The sequence below is a fragment of the Natrix helvetica genome (assembly GCF_964273705.1).
Source record: "Natrix helvetica genome assembly, chromosome: 2".
Lineage (NCBI taxonomy): Eukaryota > Metazoa > Chordata > Lepidosauria > Squamata > Natricidae > Natrix > Natrix helvetica.
In genome coordinates, this window is record NC_138552.1 from 159,059,004 (window position 1) to 159,080,950 (window position 21,947).

Sequence of the window (21,947 nt, forward strand, 5' to 3'; positions counted from 1 at the left end):
AAAGATATGCGGAAGGGAATCAGCCACGGTCCATTGATCTCCAACAGGGTGTTTTTCCCCTGACAACTTGGTAGCAGAGGATGGTTTTGATGATACCAGCTGAGATGGTTACAATTTATGGCTGTATTTTCCCTTCATGCTATCTAAAGATAACCGACTAAGCCTAATTAGCAATGTCGAAAAAAAAGAAAAAGAAAGACGGGGCGAGCACAGATGGATCAGCTTCCTCTGACAAGGAGGCTCCCTCGGACACAGAGAAGCAAGATCAAAACGTGCTTCAGGAACAACAAATTCCTTCAGGTGCCGAGCCAAATATGGGAGAAGGAGCTACAGGACGCGACATCCACGAAACGAGGTCAGTGGTTCCTCCTTCTAAAATATCTCCAGGAGATTATGAATTTTTGGGGGCCAAGCCAAAACTTCCCACTCTGCCAGAGCCACTCCATTCCCAGACCCTCGCAGATTATCAAACGATTGATGAATGGCAACTGCCGGCACAGGAAAAATCCTCCCACGCAGAAAGCAGATTTTATGAAATTCCCCCAGATGATGAGCAAGAAATGCAAAGCTATCTTGATCAAATAAAGCTGTTTGAAAAATATGCTAGGGAGGCGAGAGCGTGTTTTGAAGAGATAAGGCGAAGTAGGAGAAGCTCCCCCACTCCCAAAATGTCTGAGGACGCCATCTTGTCTTCAAAACAACAGCCTAAGACACACCCCACAGAGTTCATTGGTCAATTAGAACAAAGAGACATGTACACGTCACCGAGGTCATGTGGTCCCTTTGAGCCCATTGAACTTCCGCATACGTATAGAAAGGAGAGGCAGCCAAGAAGTGAAGCTGCACTGCCATCTGCTGGCGGAGAAAAATTATTACAACAAAAGATAAAGCAATTGGACCAGATTTTTAGAGATCTATCTATGAGTTTTACAGAAGCCCAAACTTTGCCATCAAAGGTTAAGTCTTCAACACCCCCTGGCGGTGCGGAATTCTCCCTAGATGAAAAAAGGCAAAGCCAAAGGCGAATTCGAGGAAGCCAATTTGATGTTGCCACGCAAAGGCCAATGATGCAACCCCAGCATCCCCTGGTTCAACAACCAGCTTTGCAACCAGAGCAACAAATTGTTCCTCAGCAGGTATTCACAGTCACCCCCTTGACTGGTGAGTCCAAATTAAAGGAGTCAGGAGAGAATTATAAAGCCTGGGTCAGTGAAATTGCGCTCTTGCTTCGAAGAGAAGGCACATATTCCATGGTTTTTAATCCTCCCCGTCAACCCTGGACGCCTGCAATAAGAGACCTCGGAAACAGAGCAATCACGACTTTACTCATGTCAATGGAAATTGAGATCCAAGGTATCTTTCCACCTGATGCAACTGCCCAAGAAATATGGGCTATTTTGGAAGATTGCTACAGGCCCGTTTCAATTGAATCCTCATGTTTGCTCATGTCTGAGTTCCATGGTTCGAAGTTGAAACCTGGTGAACGAATTGGTGGACATTTGACCAAACTGAAAAGAATGAGAAGTGAATTGAGACAAAATGGCCATGTAATCGATGATATCCAAATGATTAGCATCATCATTAACTCATTGAATTATGAATGGAAAGATGCTGTTGCAAAGATTAACTACGTGCCTATTGCTCAATGCACAGTTAACCACGTTTGCAGACTTTTAGTGGAAGACGAAGCTATCAGGTTAGCTACCCCACATCTGCAACGGCCTCCAGCATCAAAGGCTCCAGCCAGACGTCCCTTCCGAGGAAGAGGCTACGCTCCAAGGATGCCAAAATGCTACACCTGCAACCGTGTGGGACATGACACCCGGGATTGTCCCCAACGAGTTCCAGCTCCCGCCACGTACCAGCCCAGAGGAACAGATTCCAGAGGCAGAGGTAGAGGCGGAAGACAAGGTCGTCGTGGTCCAAGGCGTGACCCACAAGCTCCGCTTGCAACACTGGCCATAACCAACGTTCCACAACCTGATCCAAAGTTCGACAGACGTCTTTTGTGGACTTTAGATAGTGGAGCAGCTGTGCACGTTACCCACAGAAGAGAACTTTTCACAGAGATGGGCGAACCAGAGCCCGAGTATCGAGAACTGTATTCCTTCACCAACCACACTTGCAAGGTTATGGGAAAAGGAACTGTTTACATTGAAGAGCTCGATACACACATCCCTGATGTTTATTACATACCTTCAGCAACCAGTAATTTGCTTAGTCAAAGTCACTTGTCTAGAGAGTTAAAGTTCCAGGTTCACCACCTCGAAAAAGCAAGTTACTTAGTTAAAGATGGTGATATTGTTGCTGAAACTATGCTGATTGGTGGTGTTTATTACTTAAAGCCAAAGCCTAAAGGGCAAGCACAGGCAAGTATGCAAACTCCAAAAAGGCACAACGCAGACCCAGAGAGAGTTGTCCCAGAGAGAGAAAGCGTTACTGTGCCAAAGGCTCCTAAAGCCAACAAACAGAGAAAACAGAAACAGATTGCTCAAAGCAAGCCTGAGGGTCCTCATGAAACTGTTAATGTTGAGAATTCACTAACTGGTAAACCTTTGCATTCCAGGTGTATTCACAAGTGGCACAGAAGATTGGGGCATGCCAGTTTCCGTGTTCTTAGAAAGATGCCGGAGTTCGCAAAAGGTTTGGATCTAAAGGGGTGTAAGGTGTTTTTGGATTGTGCGGTTTGCAAAAAGGCTAAATCCAAGGCGGCTGCAATTCCCAAACACGCTACACGCCTGTCAACACGCATTTTTGATTTGGTACACACTGACATAGTGGGTCCTTTCCCACCAACACTTGGTGGCAGAAAGTATTTTTTAACAATTGTAGATAATCATTCTAGATATGGATTTGTATATCCTATGAGAGAGAAATCTGAGACCTTTCAGATCTTTAAAGACTTTGCAGCTTTTGTTTCTACACAATACCAAGTTCGCATCGCCAGAATCCAGAGTGACCGTGGTGCAGAATTCATGTCTCAGCGTTTCCAGGACTGGATGCGTAAGAATGGAATTCTTCATCAGACATCTGCTCCATATACACCGGCTCATAACGGAGTCGTAGAAAGAAGACAAGGGGTTCTACAAACCATGATGCGTTGTCTTCTAGAAGATGCCAATCTCAGTAACGCATACTGGGGTGAAGCAATCAAATATGCAAATTACATTGTCAACCGTACTTGGAGCAGTGTAATCAATCAAACTCCTTTCTACATGCTGTATGGCTACAAGCCTAATCTCAAGAACCTCCATATTTTTGGTTCATATGCTATGGTGAACACTCCCTTAAGTCAAAGAAGAAAGGGAGGTACAGTAGCAAAGAGACTGAGATTTATGGGTATTGATGATAATTCAAAATGGTACAAGTTCATTGATACTAAACATGTGATTGTCATTTCACAATCTGCTAATTTTGAGGAAGATATTGACTGGTCCAGGATTCATTCCAATGATCCTGAAGTTTATTTTCCTAGAGATGGTGTTCCAGATGCCACGCAGCCTGATGATAATTTGCAGGCAGATATTCCTTCTACCAGTTCTTCACAACCTGATGTTCCGTCTTCGCAACCCGCGGATGCTGATGCTAGCGATGAACGTGAGGACGAGGATGATGATGAAGAAGAAGAAGAAGACTGGTCTGTTGCTCCTAGACGCTCCAAGAGGGCCACAAAAGGAATCCCTCCACAACGTTATTCATGGCAACTGACAAAAACACCAGTACCTTTGATTTGCAACGTTACTCTTCCTCCAGAGACATTCACACAAATCAAACAGCTTCCTGATTCAGAACAAGACAAGTGGTATGATGCAATGCAGGATGAAATGGACAGTTTGAAGAAACTTAATGTATTCACACCTGCAAAACCTCCAGCAAACAAGAAAGTCATTGGCACCCGATGGGTCTACAGAATCAAGAAGAAACCAAATGGTGAGTCTTTATACAAAGCCAGACTTGTAGCTCAGGGTTTCGCTTAACGTTATCCTGAGGACTACACAAACACTTACTCACCAACAGTCAGAACTGAAAGTGTAAAAATTGCTTTAACCACTGCAACTATTCTTGGTTTAGAAGTTTTTCAATTTGATGTGGACACAGCTTATCTACATGCAGACCTAGATGAAGAGATCTACGTGAGAAGCCCTCCAGGATTCCGAAAGCAAGAAGGGGATACCTGGTTCCTGAACAAAAGTCTTTATGGTCTGAAACAGTCAGGTTTAATGTGGTATTTATGTCTTACTGACAAACTAAATTCAATGGGCTTTATTAAGTCCGAAACTGATGAATGCGTGTTCACAAAAAGATCTAACAATGCATATGAGATAATTCTTGTTTATGTTGATGATATTGTTTATATTGGTCCAAATAAGAAAATGAGTGAGATTTTTGCCAAAAGTTTGCAGAGATACTTCACACTAAAATCTTTAGGACACATTAGCACTTATTTAGGTGTTCAAATTGAAAAGACACAGAAGGGGTTTAGTCTTTCACAAGAGGAGAAAATTGACCACATTCTACATCATTGCAACATGAAAGATGCTAGCACAACAAAGACACCCATGCAAACAGATTTTCACAACTTAACACATGAACCAAGTCCTGAGTTCGAGGATCAAACACTCTATCGTTCAGTCATTGGTTCACTATTATACATTAGTAGTTGGACCAGACCTGACATCGCACTTAGTGTTAATCTTTTATCACGACACGTAGGTAAGGCAACACAATTTCATTGGCCATGCATTAAGAAGTTGTTGAAATACCTAAAACACACTAAGCACATGAAGTTATTGCTAGAACCAACACACACTGATCAACCAAAGCTGATTTGTTTTGTTGATTCCGACTGGGCGAGCGACAAGAAGTCACGCAAAAGCACTTCTGGTTACATGATGTTCCTAAATGGTTGTCCTGTTTACTGGCAAGTGAGAAAACAGAGTTTTGTTTCATGTTCATCTACTGAAGCTGAATATGCTTGTGTTTCAGATGCTTGTAATTCTCTAAAGTGGTTTGATGCTTTGATCACAGATATCTGGACACGTCCGATTCGACCAATCACCGTGATGGAAGATAATGTATCTGTTGTTTATATTTCTGAGTCACATTTTACAGGTTCTAGGTCCAGACACATTGACATTCGTTATCAAAACACAAAGCAATTAGTTAAGCAAGGTTTTGTTAAATTGCAATATGTTTCTACACATGATCAGATTGCAGACATGCTTAACAAACCACTTGCCGCAAATCAACACGAATATCTGCGAAAGAAGATGTGCCTTAATTGATGATTTGATGATGTCAGCCCAGACTAGCAAAAGAAGGGGTGTCACGATGTTAAAAAGTTTGCTAGGCCTGAACTGCCTGAATTGACACTCAAGAGTTAAACTAAGAAAGGTTTATTGCGCAGGTCATAAAACAAAATGTTATCTGAAAGTGATTTATTGCGCACGCGTTACACATTCCAAATTCCTCTCTTCTTTGTTCGGCAGCCAACTTTGGCAAACGTAGCTTTCATTATCAAAATGTAACCATTAGTTATTTTCTGTTTCATTTACTTTTATTATTTTATTATTAAAGTTTGTTTATTAATTAGAATACTTTAAAGACTTATTTTTCTCAATATCTCAAAAGATATGCGGAAGGGAATCAGCCACGGTCCATTGATCTCCAACAGGGTGTTTTTCCCCTGACAATGTTGGCTGAGGAACTCTGGCATTTGAAATGTGTAAGACTTAAAGCTATCAGGTTACAAGACCCTTGCACTCCTAACCCTTCACAACCACCCCAAAAAAGCTAAAACGTTATTTTTTAAAGTATTTTGCACCCAAGGAAAGTTGGAACGACACAGCAGCCACATACCTCCTCCACTGACATTGAAGTCTTTTTCTCACGCTGCCCAAACCCTTGGCGCTCTTCACCTGCAGTCACCCCTTCAACCTGCGATCCGTGGAAGATAAGCGGTGGTCCTCCTGGAGGGGCAGCCGAAGGGCACTTTCCCCCACCCCCCGAATAGAGTGTAGGCTGAGGAAAGTGAGAGGGGAGCTGCTCTTTTTTTCTACTTCTCGGCCCGAAACAAAGTGGTGGCAAGGAAGGAGTCTCTGGTGGCTGCAAGAAGCAGCAGAAGTGGCTGTGGTGGCTGAAACACATTCCCGGTCAGTCAGTTCTAGGCTTCAGGCAGGAAGTCCAGTTGTGGACTTCAACTCCCATAATTCCTCCTTCCCTCGCTCAGCTGCTATCGCCAGGGTGCTGCCAGGACTAGCGAGGTCTTGAGAGGGATTTTTCCCTCCCCTTCCAGAGACCCCATGCCAAAAGAGAAGAGGTGGGCTGGTTTGAATGCGGGTGAGTGGGTAGTTTAGTGGCCCGCCTTCTTCGCTCGTTTGGGCAGGCAGAGAAAGAAAGGAGGCATGCAATAGCTGAGGGCGAAGGCCCTCCACTTTGTTGTTCAGGCATGGGTGCTTTATCGCGTGCCTTTCTTTCTCTACCTGCCCGAATGAGTGAAGGAGGCTCTGGCCTCAAGCCGCCCGCTCGCTCGCATTCAAACCAGCCTGCCTCCTCCTCTCACCTGTCATGAGCTCTCGGGTGGGGAGGTTCTTTCCAAAGACTGGCTTCTTTCCTTCCTTCCTGTGGCTGGAAAACCAGACATTTTCACAGCGGTGGCTAAAGCACAATCCTGGGCAGTCAGTTCCTGCTCTCCCTTTCCCAAGCATGTTCTGTTGCTGCTGGAGCCACTTTTGCTGAATCTGGTGTGGCGGCGATGGCAAGAATTGGCTGCCAGCGAAGCGCTCAGTGATGGCAAGAGCCCCGCCGCCATGCTGGATTCAGAAAAAGCAGCTCCAGCAGCAATGGGACATGCTTGGGGAAGGGAGAGCCGGAAGTGACTGCACGGGATTGTGCAGCTGCTGCTGTGAAAATGTCTGTTTTGCCAGCTGGGAGGCTGGCAAAGAAGCCTCCATTTCCTGTCACCGCTGAACATTCCGTGCCCTCCCCTCCCCCTACAGATTGATGCTGCAAGACGGAGGGAAAGAAGCCAGTGTTGGGAAGAAACTTCTCGCCTCCTCGAGAGATCCCATGCTGGGAGACAGGATGGTTGGCGGGCTGGTTTGAATACGGGCAAGCAGGCAGTTTGGGGCTGGTGCCTCCTTCGCTTGTTTGGGCAGACAGAGAAAGAAAGGAGGCGCACATTAAAGCACCCCTGCCACGGATGACTTCCGGCAGCCGAAGGAGACGGACGTCCGTGTCTGCCTTCTCGCTGCTCCGGTGGGCTCCCCCGAAGTCTAGGCGCCCTGCCATAGGGGCAGCTTGCTGGGACCCCCTGGAACAGCGGCAGCTGCGGGGGGGGGGTCTCCAGCTTTGCCCCAGGAGCCGGGGAGCATAGGGAGAGCACGGAATGCCACCGCGCGCTTCTCCGGACGCAGCCTGAAGGAAATAATCAATTGGAACGAAGCAGCTGAAGAGTGGTGAGCCGAGGGGTCTCCCCAGGTCATTTACTATTTTTATATTCCTGATGGTTTTGCAGTTTTCCTGCCTTGCTTGTTTCAACTTCTGGAGGAGTTTAGATTGGAGGGGGGGAATTCCACCCCTCTCGGAAAAGCGGCGCTTGAAAAATCCCTCCCCTTCATGGGGGAGAGAGAAAGTTTGAAAACCACTTTCACTTCCCTTAAATAATGGGGGAGGGGGGAAATCTTTTTTTTTTTTTGGCTACAATTGCGAGAGAAAGGATGGCTGAACTGATTCTTTTTTAAACTACTTATGGAAACTTTGACTTTGTTGTTTCCTGATCACCTATACTTGTTGAGCCAAGATGGCCAACTTCCTCTTTCTTCTTTGTCTTTATGAATGAGACTCCTCCCTTGGAAAACTTTATGGCTTTCAACTAACTTCCACCCCAGAGACTTCCAGGAGCCTCTTCAAACACATTATTCCCCTGGATTTGGAATATTTTGACCCACCTATCTGCTTTAACTTTTCTGCTAGAGGACTTGTTCTCCTTTGGACCTGCTTGTTTGGTGATCCCTGCCGGCTGTGCTCTCCCACAGAAGCCATCTCTTTGTACAGAATAACAATTATCTCTGAGCCTCATGATGGGTCCAAAGAAATTGCCACCTGGTAAGGCCTCGTCGGCCCCAACATCTTCCACGTCTAGCCCTGCACAACAGTCACAAATGAGATCTTTCCTACAACTTAAAGCCTCTGAAGAGAGTGCAAAAAACCTGTCTACTCAGCAGATGCTTCAAAACATCTTAAAGGGACAGGACAAAATTAAAAAACAATTGCAGGACTTAAATGAACAGCTCAGAGAGAGGAAACACCAAACCACACAGAATGAACAGAGGATTGGTGTGCTGGAGGAGGGGGCGGTTGGGATTAGAGACGAGATGAAGAAAATCCAGAGGGGGAATACAGAATTTGGGAATCAGATGTTAAAAATGGAATTTGAAAGGATGTCTTTTTTTCTTAGGTTCCAAAATTTGCCAGAAGTTGAGAATGAAGATCTCAAGGAGACTATGACCACAATACTAGCAGAATATATTAACAGAGATAAACAACAGCTCTGGTGGGACATTGACTTGAGTTCATATTAAATTTCTTAGAAAAACTACAAGAGATGAGGTTCTAGGAGTTCAAAGGGGAGGACCACTAAAATATAAGGATAAAGAAATAACCATTCTTAAACAGATCCCAAAGAAAGTAAGAGATAATGGAAGGAAATATTCCTTGTTAGCAAAAAAAATATATAATAATGGGGTCTGGTTTAAATCGCTATTTCCAGAAGGCATGCTGATTTTTTGGGAGGGCAGCAGAATTAGAATTCACACACCAGTGGAAGCAGAGGCTTTCGCTAAAAAACACAGTGCTCTTTTAGGTAAAATGGGGGATGTTACACAAGAAACAAAGGAGGGAGGGGCTGAGGCTCAGCCGGTGGATGGGAGAGAGGATGCAACAGCTAGAACACTCAGATCACAAAAGTGACTTGGAACACTATTGCAATTGTTGCTACAATGTATTTTCATGGAAGTGATACAAAACAAATGATTGAAACATACTGATGATTTTGTGCCAAATTTAAAACTGCTAATACTTAGGTAAATGTTGTTATTTTTCTATCATTGTTTGTAAAAGTTGCAAGACCCGGGGGGGGGGCTTCTCCCCCCCCCCCGCACGATGTAGCTGTCAAAATGTTTTATAACCCTATAACCCTTTTTCCTTGAATTTTTTTTAAAACCAATAAAAATTTGAATAACAAAAAAAAGCACCCGTCACCAAGGATTTTGGCGAGATATTCCTTTTTTCGCTGGCACAGGGGCATAGGGAAGACCCCTGCACAATCTCCCCACCACCCCACTGACCTGGGAACACTCCCAGATGCAGTTGGCATTCTCCTAGGAATCCTTCCTGACTGTGCCCCCAGAGCAGTCACATGGCGGCGGACTGCTGATCACGTGGGCTGCTAATCAACCCAGGGCCTGCCTGAATGCCTGGAGAGAAAGGATCAGCAGGAGAAAGTCAACTGCTGCTGTCAATGGGGCACAAAGAAGCAGCCACCCAGCAACTGCCACATCCCATTGCAGGCACCCAGGGTGGCCTCGATGTCCCACTTCCCTGCCACCTCCAGCCCCACGCAACCTCCCGACCAACCCACTGACTTCAGAACACTCTGCTGGATGGCCTCTACTTTGAATCCTATTGCTGGCTGCAGCCACATCCAGGCTGTTGCTGCAGTCACATGGCAGTGGCGGGTGGGCTGCTGACTGTCCCAAGGCCTTCCCGGTTGCTTCTGGAGGGGACAGGCAGACAGGCAACATTGCCCCCCACCTCCCTAGCTGCCTGCAGCCTGAGAGCTTCAGCTGGGCAGACAATGGTAGTGGGTGGGCGGGACAAGCATGGTGTGGATGAGTGGGGCAAGCGAGCGAGTGGTGACTGGGTGGGCAGGGGGAGTGAGTGGGGGGGGCAGGCCAGGAGAGGGTGCGTTCCGGTACGGGGCCTCCAGAAAATCAGGTATGGGAAGGCACGCTAAATTTCACCAACCGGTATGCCCATGCCGGTGCGTACCTGCTGAAACCCACCCCTGTTGTGATGCCTACTTATGGATTCTATCTCCAAAAATAAAGATATTAAGAGACACATAGTTTGCACAGTTTTCATGCAACACATATAGATATTGTGCACTATATTATAGGAGAAATATATATGATTTTAGCAAGCAAAATAATGTTAAACATCTTACTTTTATATTCCAGGTGAAAACCAGCTGCTGCTACACTAATATCAGAGTGAAAATGTAAATAAAGTTGATTGGAAGTGCTGTTCAATAGTGCTGGTACTGTGGTACCTACAGAAAACCAAAAGTTAAATATATATTCATATTAATTAAAAAGAAGCAACATGTAAGTGAAGAATCTTTTTATCGTGAATCAAAAAAAGTATACTTGATGCTATAATAATTATAAACCACCTGGGAATATGTTTTAGTTTTACTAACAATATTTTTACAGCATATTAAATTCAATCTAAATTTAAATTTAATGCACATTGAATGTGCATTTCCCACATCCTCTTTTTAATACAATCTCACTTAGATTTATATTAAAATTTCAAATGCAATTTTAGGAACATATTTTATGTTAGCATATAGAGCTAAATTAACTCATTATAATCATTCTATATTTTCTATTTGAGTAGCACTTGTGAATTTATTAGGATTATTATTCACGTAAGTATTCTTGTATAGCACAATAAAGATAAAAACTGAGCTGCAAGTTGTGTACAGAATTAATCTGTGGCTCTACTGCCTCACAACATGTCAATTTCTGTATGGACATATTCCATCCATAATTACAACAGCCAGACTTTGATAACAAGAATTAAGCACTGAAGATAAAACACAGCTGTTGCTGTATATTCAAAGCATTCAATAAAAGACTCTACTAATACTCAGACCCTACAACGTATTATACAAAGCATTTCATATTCTTTTTCATAATATTCTTTATTAAGGTACTAGGAGGAAGTGGCACACAAGACTGTATTGTGCATAGAGAAAAATAGAGAAACTTGAATAGCTTGCATCTATGATCTGGCCAATAAAAGGCAATATAGATTCCTACATACCTGAAAAGCTTCCAAGCCTTGGTGCGGTCATATCACCACCATCATAAATTTCAAGAGAGTCCCAATTGTGCTCAGTGGCAAAGTTTATTACCTGTATCTGTGAAAATCATACCACCGAGTGTTCATTAAACATGATAAGTACTACGTTTTCAGAAAAGTACATCATAATAAAGTTGACAACAAACACAGCAATGTAAATTACACAACCAGGGCATTTCCCCACCTGCATCTAACTACAGTACAAATGTGTCCTAGGAACATCTTGCTTTTTCCTATCTCTGATATTGCCTTCAGTTTGGATCTACCCCATGAATAAAAAGAATTGATTACAGTAGTTATTAGCTGTAAACAAATGTTTTTTCCCTCAAGTCAGAAACATCAAATGACCATTGTTATTAGATTTAGAATTTATCACCCGCCACAGTAGAGGGAAGGTTGGATGGGATCAAAGTGGGATTTAAAAAAAAAAAAACTTGAAATAGTTGAATACAGGATGGCCTCATCACTTCTAACTTCTGAATGTCCCTCAACATCTAGTTATGCCAGAAGGGGAATCTAGTGAGGAGGCTCCATTATTATTAATATCCCTTATTCTTGTTTATCTGTTTTCCTAGTATTTTAAAATGTTTTTAATACTTGCTAACAACAATGGTTCTAGATATATATATATTGTATTTTTTTTGTTCAATCTTCAGAGTCATTTGGTCATAATATGGGTGGCTATATGAATTAGATAAATAAATATCATACCAGGGAAATAGTGTAAATAGTGTAACAGCTTGAAATAGCAATGAAAAAATGAGGTCACCATTACCATCACTGCTGTTTTACAGAGCCTGGAGGAATTTGAAAGTCTACATTTATTGTCTGCATAAACAAAGGTAAGACAGGGGAGGAAAATCTTAAATACCAGTTTTAATTGCTTTATGCTACTTATCACAAAATCAAAAAAGCAACAAAAGCAATTAATGAAGGAATTTATTCAGAATAGGAACCAAAAATAGGGGTAGTAAATTTAATTTTAGTATACTTTTTGCTGACTTCAGGATAAATGTATAACACCTTAACTCAGCAATGAGGAAAGTAAACACAGTAACAATGTTATACATCTTTATAATTATAGACCAAAAGTATAAACTATATACTAGACCAGTGATGGCTAACCTTTTTTGGATCGTGTGCCAAAAGCGGGGGAGGGCAGGGGGGTCATGCGCAGGTTTGCCCACACCCATAATGCTATGCGAATGACCCGATGTGCATGTGACCAGCACCTCCCCACTTATTGTACGTTTTTCGCCCTCCCCAGGCTCCAGAAGTTTTCTAGAGCTTGCGGAGGGCAAAAACAGCTTTAACCACTTCCCCGGAGGCCCGCCGGAGGCTTCAGGGAAGCTCCAGAGCACAAAAAACTGGCCCTACAGGCAAACCAGAAGTTCGGGAACGGACTTCCAGTTTGGCCATAGGATCATTTTTCACCCTCTGGAGCCTTCAGGGAAGCCTCCTGAAGCCTCTGCAGGGTGAAAACCGGCCCTACGAGCAAACTGGAAATCCGTTCCTGAAATTCCGCTTTGCCCATAAGGGCTGGTTTTTCAAAGAAGGCCAAAGTAAGCTAGTCAGGGCACGGATGTGTGCTGGAGATGACAGGGCAATGCCTCATGTGCCCTAACAAATGGCTCCACATGCCACCTGTGGCACGCATGCCATAGGTTCGCCATCACGGTACTAGACAAAAATAAGATTGAAATGCTACTAAAACAAGAAGAATTATACAGTTCCACTTAAATAGCCAAATTTGAAGCATGTGTAACATGAGGTAAATTTAACCTCTACTAAGGAAGAATTTTTTTTTGGGGGGGGGGGGGGATAATAGTGAACTACACAATCAGACTGAAACACTACTTGTGAAGCTATAAAAAAACATTCTAGGGAGTATATTTTTTAAAGCCAATTAAAAAAAGTCTCATTTATCTTTCTTTTCTTGCTCCTCTGCCATCAGGGAGAGGCAGTAATCAATGGAATAACCACCCCCCCCCCCCCCGTAGCCCACATAACATCCACTTGCAACTTCCTAACAAAAGAAGTGTGGAATGCATACTCATACACCAAAATCCACCCATAAACTATTTTGCACATTTCATTGAATGCTATTTCCATCACTGAATAGTCACTATTTTGAAATTATCCATATTTTTTATTTCATTTATCACAAAGATAGAAAGATGACTGTACCTATTAAAATATGATCAAGATTGTGGGTTTTTTTAAAAAATATATATAAATACAGGAGTATTTACGAGCATTAGAAAATTACTAAGACATTTCTAGGTTAAGAAAATATGTAAAAATATTTTGAATATTAAGAGGACAATCCTAATTAAATTTTTGATTTAAAGGGCCCTTAATGTAATTTGGTTTAAAGAGTTTTTTAAATGTAATGTTTACATATTGAATAAGAAGTTGGTAACACATGGAAGTACATGTGACAAAGCCTGGTGGGCATTGGAAACTGTTAGTTATAAGCTCCAGTGAACTTCTAAACTCAGATTTTGAAAAATATTTTGAACTGATTGAAGAGTTTTTGGGATAGAAATCCCCTTTTATCTGCAAATTTTCTCAAATTTACAATTTGAATTGTAATGCTGTATGAAAATGAACATGCATTAAAATTAAGCTCTATATAAGTTGCTATTTAATAGACATAGCATCTTTTAATGAGCTTTCCTGAATACAAAGACTTTAATTAAAATATTTTTAAAAAGTAATTTTGATTGTATAAATTAAAAGTATTTTCCATTGTTTTTAATATGAAAAGTTTTTTTCCATTATTTCATTCTTGCATAATGATATATCTCATAGATGCACATATATGACAGTGACATAGTTTGCCTTTTCAATCCAGAAGGGTTTATTTTAAAAAAAAACAGTTCACTGTCTTGAATAGTATGTTTTTTTACTAAAATACTTAAAATGTTTCTTTAATTTATTAACAGTATCTTTCAAGAATGAAATGAAGGCCTTGTTGAAGCAAATCTCATAAAGAAGACAAGTTTCATAAAAACAGCTATCCACAATATCTTCAGTGTCAATCTGTTTCCTTCTGATAACATATGTACATAAATATATAATAAATATATCATAGCTTCATTCAGTTTTAAAAACTGCATTAAGATGTAGCAATCATTATAGCTTTATCTGGTAACATATGGTATACCAGTGAAGTAAATTATGATCAACATATGCATACAACTGATTTCCAAACAAGTTCCTTAATTAAAGTCAATTTCCACTAAATTGCATTGAAGTAAGTGTGGTGAACAGAAGCAATTTTGGTTTTTCTACTTTACATGCAGAAGGTGTGGGGGTTTGAGGGATTCTGAATTTGTGAATGAATCTATACAAAAATGCAAAACAAGAGTTGTTTTTCTTTTTGTTTACATTTAGCTAGGGACTTAGAGCAGGAATAATAAATTAGTAATATCTTGACTTTAATTCTGAAGTATTTTATATTCCACTGTTTGCAAAATATGGACTTGCCTGAATACCTGATCCCTCAGTCACTATGATTTTCCACACACAATTCAAGCTGTTACCATAAGGTTCAGGGTAACCTGGAGACAGTATAGTACCTCTGCGTTCAGTGAAATTTCGGCTGCATGGCACTGAAAGAAAATTGAATTTGAAGTAACAATAAAGCTTAAACCTTGCTGACAAAGAAGGAAAGTAATATTAAAACCAGGAATTAAATCTCATTTATGTGTTTATAAAGCAAGAAAAATAGAACACTTGCTATAAAAAGTGCTTTTCCCATTCCAGAATTATATGTAGACAAAAACAGTTATGTTTACTCTTATAATGTCTATGGATGTTAAATCCATAATGTCACAATAATGCCATATTAAATTCAAACAGTTTTTACTATTTCGACTTTCAGCTCATTTCAGATTAAAGTTTTCTAAAAGTCAGGCAATGTATTTTAGGATTAGAAAGGGATAAGCACCACAGCAATAGTACAAAAAATAGAGTATTAGGAAAACAGATAAAGATTTTTAGGTCTAACAACCTGTTATTATACTCTGGTTTCCCTTATCATTAATCTTTATATCAATTACTTTTTTTGCTAATGATCTTAGCTACAAAAGTTTCAGGGAAAGGATTTTTTTTTAACATAACTTAATTTAGAAAGACAGGTAGTCCTTGACATATGACCAGTTGCTTAGTAAGTGTTCCAAGTTATGATGGATTCAAAAAAAGATACTTAAGAACTGGATTTGAAATTCCGATGGCTGTTTCCACCACCCCCGCCCCCCATTCCCCACAATCACATGATCACATTTTGGGTGCTCGATAATTAGCCTGTATTTATGGTGATTTGCATTGCTTGGTAGTCGTATGACAATGATTTTCTTTTTTTTTTTTACTGGAAATAGTGTTTATTTCTGTTTTATTTGGTAAAATAAGCCCACTGGGTATTACTGAAAAATACAAATATCTAGAGAGAAACAAAAACTGAATCCAAAATGGAAACACGGTTCTTATGGAAAGTGTCACAACAACACAAGCACAACAATTAGTTTGCTAAGAAAGGCCATTCTGATTCAGGATATAATAAAATGCAATTAGAATCAGTTGTAATGTTAAAATACTGTTGTTTTTCAATTGCATTAGTTAATTAATATTACAAAGCAAGTTTCAGTCTAATTATAGTATATTCCCATTTGCCAGAGATTCATCTTAAACATAAGGTTTTAGAGGCAGTCATAATGATAAGAAAAATTGAGCAAAATATGCATCCACTATGTAAATATAATAAATTATTATATCAAAATCTATTCTGTATGTCAACCAGCTAGTACTCAATTACAATCGAGGTGACATATTGCTCTTTTAAACTGGATGTAGCCTACATTAATCAAGAGTGAGGAAATTTATTTAATACTATTTAATAAAACTAATAATGTTCTTAATTTATGCTCATAGATTCTGACTTGGAAATGTATGGCCTAAAAATAATAAGCCTTACCCACACAGCTTGGCACTGTGTCATTCCACTGTGCTAAAGCATTGGGCACAGACTGGCAGCGGATAGCTTTGGAGCCTTGGAGAAGGTAGCCGGGACTACATTCAAAGCGAATTACAGAGCCAGCTGAAAATTCGGAGCCAATCCTCCTGCCATATCTTGGCTCTGGAACGGAGCTGCATTGTGTATCACTTGTTCGTGGAACCGCTGCACAAAAAAAGGAGATATTATTAGAGAAGTGCCACCAATTCAAGTAATATCTTTATTTTTAGGTAAATTTGCTAAATTCATACGTATTTCATTATTTAGTAATTTATTAAATTTATACGCTGCCTATCTCACTATCAAGAGACTCTGGGTAGCATGCAGTGTCATAAATAACAATACAGACAATTGGGGGGGGGGTGTCTCTCGGCACTTCCTCTGCAGCCTCTCAGGACCGACCCCACTGCTCTGCCCTCCCCATCAGCCATTAAGGTGGCGGCCAAGAGCGCAGCCTAGCAGGTGGCTCGGCAGGTGGCCCAGGAGGATGAGGCGGAGTCCCTGCACACCTTCTTCCTGATACCCAATTTGATCATTCTGTCTGTTGAGATAAACTATAGATGGTTCTCGACTTATGAACACAATTGAACTCAAAATTTCTGTTGCTAAGCGAGAGATTTGTTTAGTGAATTTTGCCTCATTTTGTGAATCTGGCTTCCCCATTGACTTTGCTTGTCAGAAAGTTGCAAAAGGGGATCACATGATCCCGGGACACTGCAACCATCTTAAATTGGCATCCACTTGTCAATTTTGACTACATGACCATGGGGATGCTGCAATGATCATATGTGTGAAAAATGATCATGTCACTTTTTCAGCACCATTGTAACTTTGAATGGTCACTAAATGAGATGTTGTAAGTCAAGGACAACCTGTACTTGCCTAAGGAGACAAGGCAACAACAGAACTGGCATACGAAGCCATATGAGTTTGAGTTGTACATTGCTACATGGTTGACAGTAGACACTGACCAAGTTCAGGCAACATAAAAAGCCTCCAAGTCAAGTTCCCATTAAAGTCTCTTTTAGCAAGCAAAGTGATAAAAGTTGCTCTCTGCTCAGTCCAGTCACTTATGAGCTAAATACCCATGAAATTGATGTGCAAAAGGGCATAACAATCACCAAACAAGCTAATTAGCAAATATAAAAGTTAAAAAATACTTCAAAGTTTTCTACCTCTTCTCTCCAGTCCTTCCACTTAGCATTTAATTATTTTTAATCTTTTACTATATAATGAAATCCAATTATTTTGTAGTTAAAAACCACAAACCCCAAATTATGAAAGGAGAACTAAAGACTCTATTGATCTCTTGATGTCTAAATTCCCTTAGATCCTGTAACTGGTCCTGACTTGTGCTAACTGCCTTCACCACTATAAAATGACATAGGAGTGTCCTGATGACTTCCACTAGAGGTAATGGAAAAATGAAAATGCACTGCATTTCAATGATCAGCTATGTATGTTTGTGTTTGTGTTTGGGTTTATTTGGATTTATATGCCGCCCTTCTCCAAAAGGACTCAGGGCGGCGTACAACATTAAAAAAAAACACATTCCAAAAGTTAAAAATATATATATACATATCCAAAAAAAAAAAAAAAAACACCCCAAATTTAAAAGACGATACATTTAAAATAAGTTAAAATTAACAGGCCAGGCCGGGTTGCTGGAAAAGCCAACTTTTTAGGGCGTGTCAGAAGGACCGGAGGTCAGGGATTATGCGAAGCTCCAGAGCCAGCTCATTCCAGAGGGAAGGCGCTCCCACAGAGAAGGCTCTCCCCCTGGGGGTCACCAGCTGACACTGTCTGGCCGACGGCACCCTGAAGCCAACTCTGTGGGATCGTACTGGACGGTGGGAGGCTACTGGTGGCAGTAGGTGGTCTCGCAGGTACCCTGGGCCTAAGCCATGGAGTGCTTTAAAGGTCATAATTAATACCTTGAATCGCACCCGGAAAACAACCGGCAACCAGTGCAGGCCGCCTAAAAGGGGTGTAACATGGGAGCACCTAGGTACCCCCATGTACTTTTTCTTCTAACACTAAATTATGTAGAAATATTCATTCCACAATTCAGATATTACCCTGTAGCAGCCACATTACAGTATATTGCATAGTTACAAACAAGCCACAGTTGTACTAAGCCGTGATTGTTCTGAATATCTAATTCAGACAGAGACAAGATATTAAAAATCATCCTCTTAAGCAACTGTTATTAAATTTTATATAATTTTAGAGGTAGCATTAACAATGCCTCAATCAATTTGAAATATAGTCTCAATGTGAAATATAGTTATGCCTAGTAATACAGAGAGGGAGAACAATTATAAAACACACGTTCTCTTTGAAATAACTATCAGTTGAATATGGGATTAGTTACTGAAATTGTTCAGGTTCTATATTATTCCAGATTGTAGTTCAGATTGTTGATATCCTGTTTGAAAATGCAACAGTAGAGACTAAAGAATCATCCAATATGTAAACTGCTTCCTTCTTTTAAATCCACTTTATCATCAATCAAAAAGTACAGAAGTGTGCAAAAGTCAGAAATGGCTGTATGAAATAAAGAATTACTAATAAATCTATTCATAGAGATAAAAGAATGCATCCTCCACTCTCCCTTCCAAATGTTTCTCCTGTAACCTACATTTGGCAGTATCCCACAATCCCCTTCACTTTCCTTTTCTTGTAGTCCTGCCATTATGTACTGATCTAATGATATGCAATGATTAATGCTTAAATGATGACCACTCAAAAAGCTACAGTTGCCAACAGAAACCAAATTCAGTCAGCAACTTCTTCAGGAACTGATGGAAAGCCGTATTGAAACACTCAATCAAACTTTAGTGAACATAGACCTTAGAAAGAAAGACATTACAGAAGAGTCATTGAAACTGAAGATGGTTGATTGCTTTCATCACAGCACTGTATAAAACATTTTTATATGGATTTATACATTGATGTCTTGCACTGTTCTGTTTTTGAATGAAGTAAGCAAGTCAAGTATAATTATGGAAATGAATGCAGATTATTCCCTTTAAAACACAATTGTACTGAAAATGTGAGGACATTTAACTTTAGCATCATAAAATGTCAATAATGTGGGTTTTTGCAGAGGTGAGCTCATCATTTGTGGCACAGCTACTGCTAATCATACTTTTCTGTGCAATGGGATATATAGAAAAATGCAGCTTTGAGGAAAAAGAAAGATAGCTTTTATGACAGAAAATGAAATACATAATAGAGAAAATGGAATTAAAAACCTCCATTATATCAAAATCTAAGGACAGAAATTGAATCTTGTAACAATTCTGTTCAGAATATGCAATCATGTTAGCTATAGACTTCTTTTTCTCTTCCTAATCCTCAATCTAATTCTAAACTCTGGTATAGACAAGTTAATCTTAAATAGCATTGGGCATCAAGTGCATTTTTATAATAATTATTCTTCCTTTTTCAATGCTGTGTAACAAAATGGAAGTCAGCGTAGTGGAAAAGTGAACATAGACTTGAATCAGACTGGAATACTAGGTGAGAAATACAAGGACTTGTAGGCCAGAGTAAAAGTGGTCATTCAGAAATGCAGATGTGTCTCTTAAAGGTATTTAGAAGCAGTCAGTCCTGGAAAATTTCACAGTAAGATTGAAAATTCCCATATAGTGGTTTTTTTGTTTGTTTCTTACTTCTTTTCATAGAAGAATTAAGAGCAAATTTCATTCCATGATATTAAACTTTTTTAAAAAATTAAAGAACTCTTAAATGCAGACCAATCAATCACTTTGCTGCATTGTACTGTTTGCTGGACATTAAGGAAAAAAAGCAAATAACAAGCAAAAGAATACTAAAATAAACTGCAAATATGATTGTTCTTAATAAAAAAAATTCAGACACAGATATGGATTTTAAATTCCTATGCTAAATGCATTTTTAAATAAAATATTTAGGATAGCAAGTAAAGCATCAATGCATTCATAAATAAGTAGCTATCATACGTAAAAAGAACTAGATTTATGCCCTTTTGCCCTGAATTTCTGTTATACCAGCAGAATCGTAGGCACCTGTAGTAAGAATATTATATATCCAACTGAATACAACTTGTTTCCAAGAAAATTACCATGGATTTTAGCCTTAGGCTGCAAGCCAAACATATGTATTAAGTTAAAATTTTCACTGAGTTTTTTGTAAAGAGATATCCATATAATTTTGTATTGCTAATAATCTCAGCCTGACATAGGTTGAATATATTGAAATTAGATCTTCTATCCAGAAACAAAATGAATGCTTATGTAAATAAAAATTTCATTAACCTCATTGATATTTTGCTAAAGTAACAATAGTGTAAAAAGTATTACAGAATAAAGAGTCATGTTCTGCTTACCCATGATTCTTTAGAAATAACAAGAACACCAATATTAGTTCTATAACTATTTCTAATTTGGGACATAATTCCAGAGCTCATAGGAAATATAGTATAACTCTATTTTGCATAGCTGGAGAGGTCAGAAAGTCACTTTTTCTTTGTTTTGTATTTTGAAAAAACAAGGAGTTGGAGAAATCAGCCATCCTAATGTCCGAAAGACAGAAATGGACACTCATTGAATCTTTGCCTTCCAGTCTTCGGCCTTCCAAGAGCATCAGAGATCAGCATCAACGTATGTTAATTCATTTTTATTTATTTATTTATTATTCACGTTTATATACCGCCCCCTCTCCCGAAAGGGACTCGGGGCAGTGTACAGTCCGTATTAAAATACAACAGATTAAAACATAGAAATAACTGCAGAAATACATGTATATGAGGAGGATAAAATATGCCAAACTGTACTGCTAATAAATAAATCAATACAAAAGTTTAAAATATCAGATTAAATTTAAAACACTATCCCTCTAAAAACCAGCAAGAATGTGTATGCCAGGAGGTAGACGTTATAAATTATGCCAAACCAGCCAGTCGGAACAGGTGTGTCTTAAGTTTCTGTCGGAAGGAGCGGAGGTCAGTAGTGGTTCTAATGTCGGGGGGGAGGTCATTCCAGAGGGTTGGGCCCATCACAGAGAAGGCCCTACTCCTCGGTGTCACCCGTTGGCATTGCCTCGTGGACGGCACCAGGAGAAGGCCCTCCCTGTGAGAGCGGATTGGCCGCAGGGATGTATGTGGGAGGATGTGATCCCGCAGGTAACTAGGCCCTATGCCATGGAGCGCTTTAAAAATGGTAATCAGAACCTTGAAACGCACCCGAAAGACCACAGGTAGCCAGTGCAGCTCGCGCAGGAGAGGTGTTACGTGGGAGTACTTAGTACTCCCCATGACTACCCGCGCGGCTGCGTTCTGGACTAGCTGCAGTCTTCGGGCGCGTCCCAAGGGAAGCCCCATGTAGAGAGCGTTACAGTAGTCCAGGCGAGACGTCACCAGTGCATGAGTGACTGTGCGTAGGGCATCACGGTCCAGAAGGGGGCGCAATTGGTGCACCAGGCGAACCTGGTGGAATGCCCCCCTTGCCACGGCTGCCACATGATCATCCATTGACAGCCGGGCGTCTAGGAGGACGCCCAAATTGCGCGCCCGTTCCACAGAGGGCAATTGTTTGCCCCCTATGGCCAGTGATGGAATCAATCCCAATTTAACATACATTGAGATTGGATTACCTATGCATATTCTCTGAACTTTGCTTCTGCTGCCCCCTTATATCTCACATATAAGCATTCTACATGTGGTGCTCAGTTCAGAATCTTTAATGTAAGAAACCAAGTTGTGAGTTCTCCATCATGTAATATTTCATAGATATCAAAC

At 40.4% G+C, this 21,947-nt stretch overlaps 1 protein-coding gene across 1 annotated transcript in view; it reads right to left on the reverse strand.

Annotated features, from left to right (window-relative positions):
• The window catches only part of CSMD1 (CUB and Sushi multiple domains 1), a gene marked incomplete at its 5' end in the record, with an annotated part of 1,188,747 nt that overhangs the window by 125,721 nt on the left and 1,041,079 nt on the right, over positions 1-21,947 (reverse strand). Inside the window, 4 exons of the mRNA XM_081942958.1 lie at positions 10,226-10,330; positions 11,110-11,206; positions 14,641-14,765; positions 16,127-16,330. Coding sequence (XP_081799084.1) covers positions 10,226-10,330; positions 11,110-11,206; positions 14,641-14,765; positions 16,127-16,330 — 531 coding nt within the window. The remainder of the gene's footprint in view (positions 1-10,225; positions 10,331-11,109; positions 11,207-14,640; positions 14,766-16,126; positions 16,331-21,947) is intronic.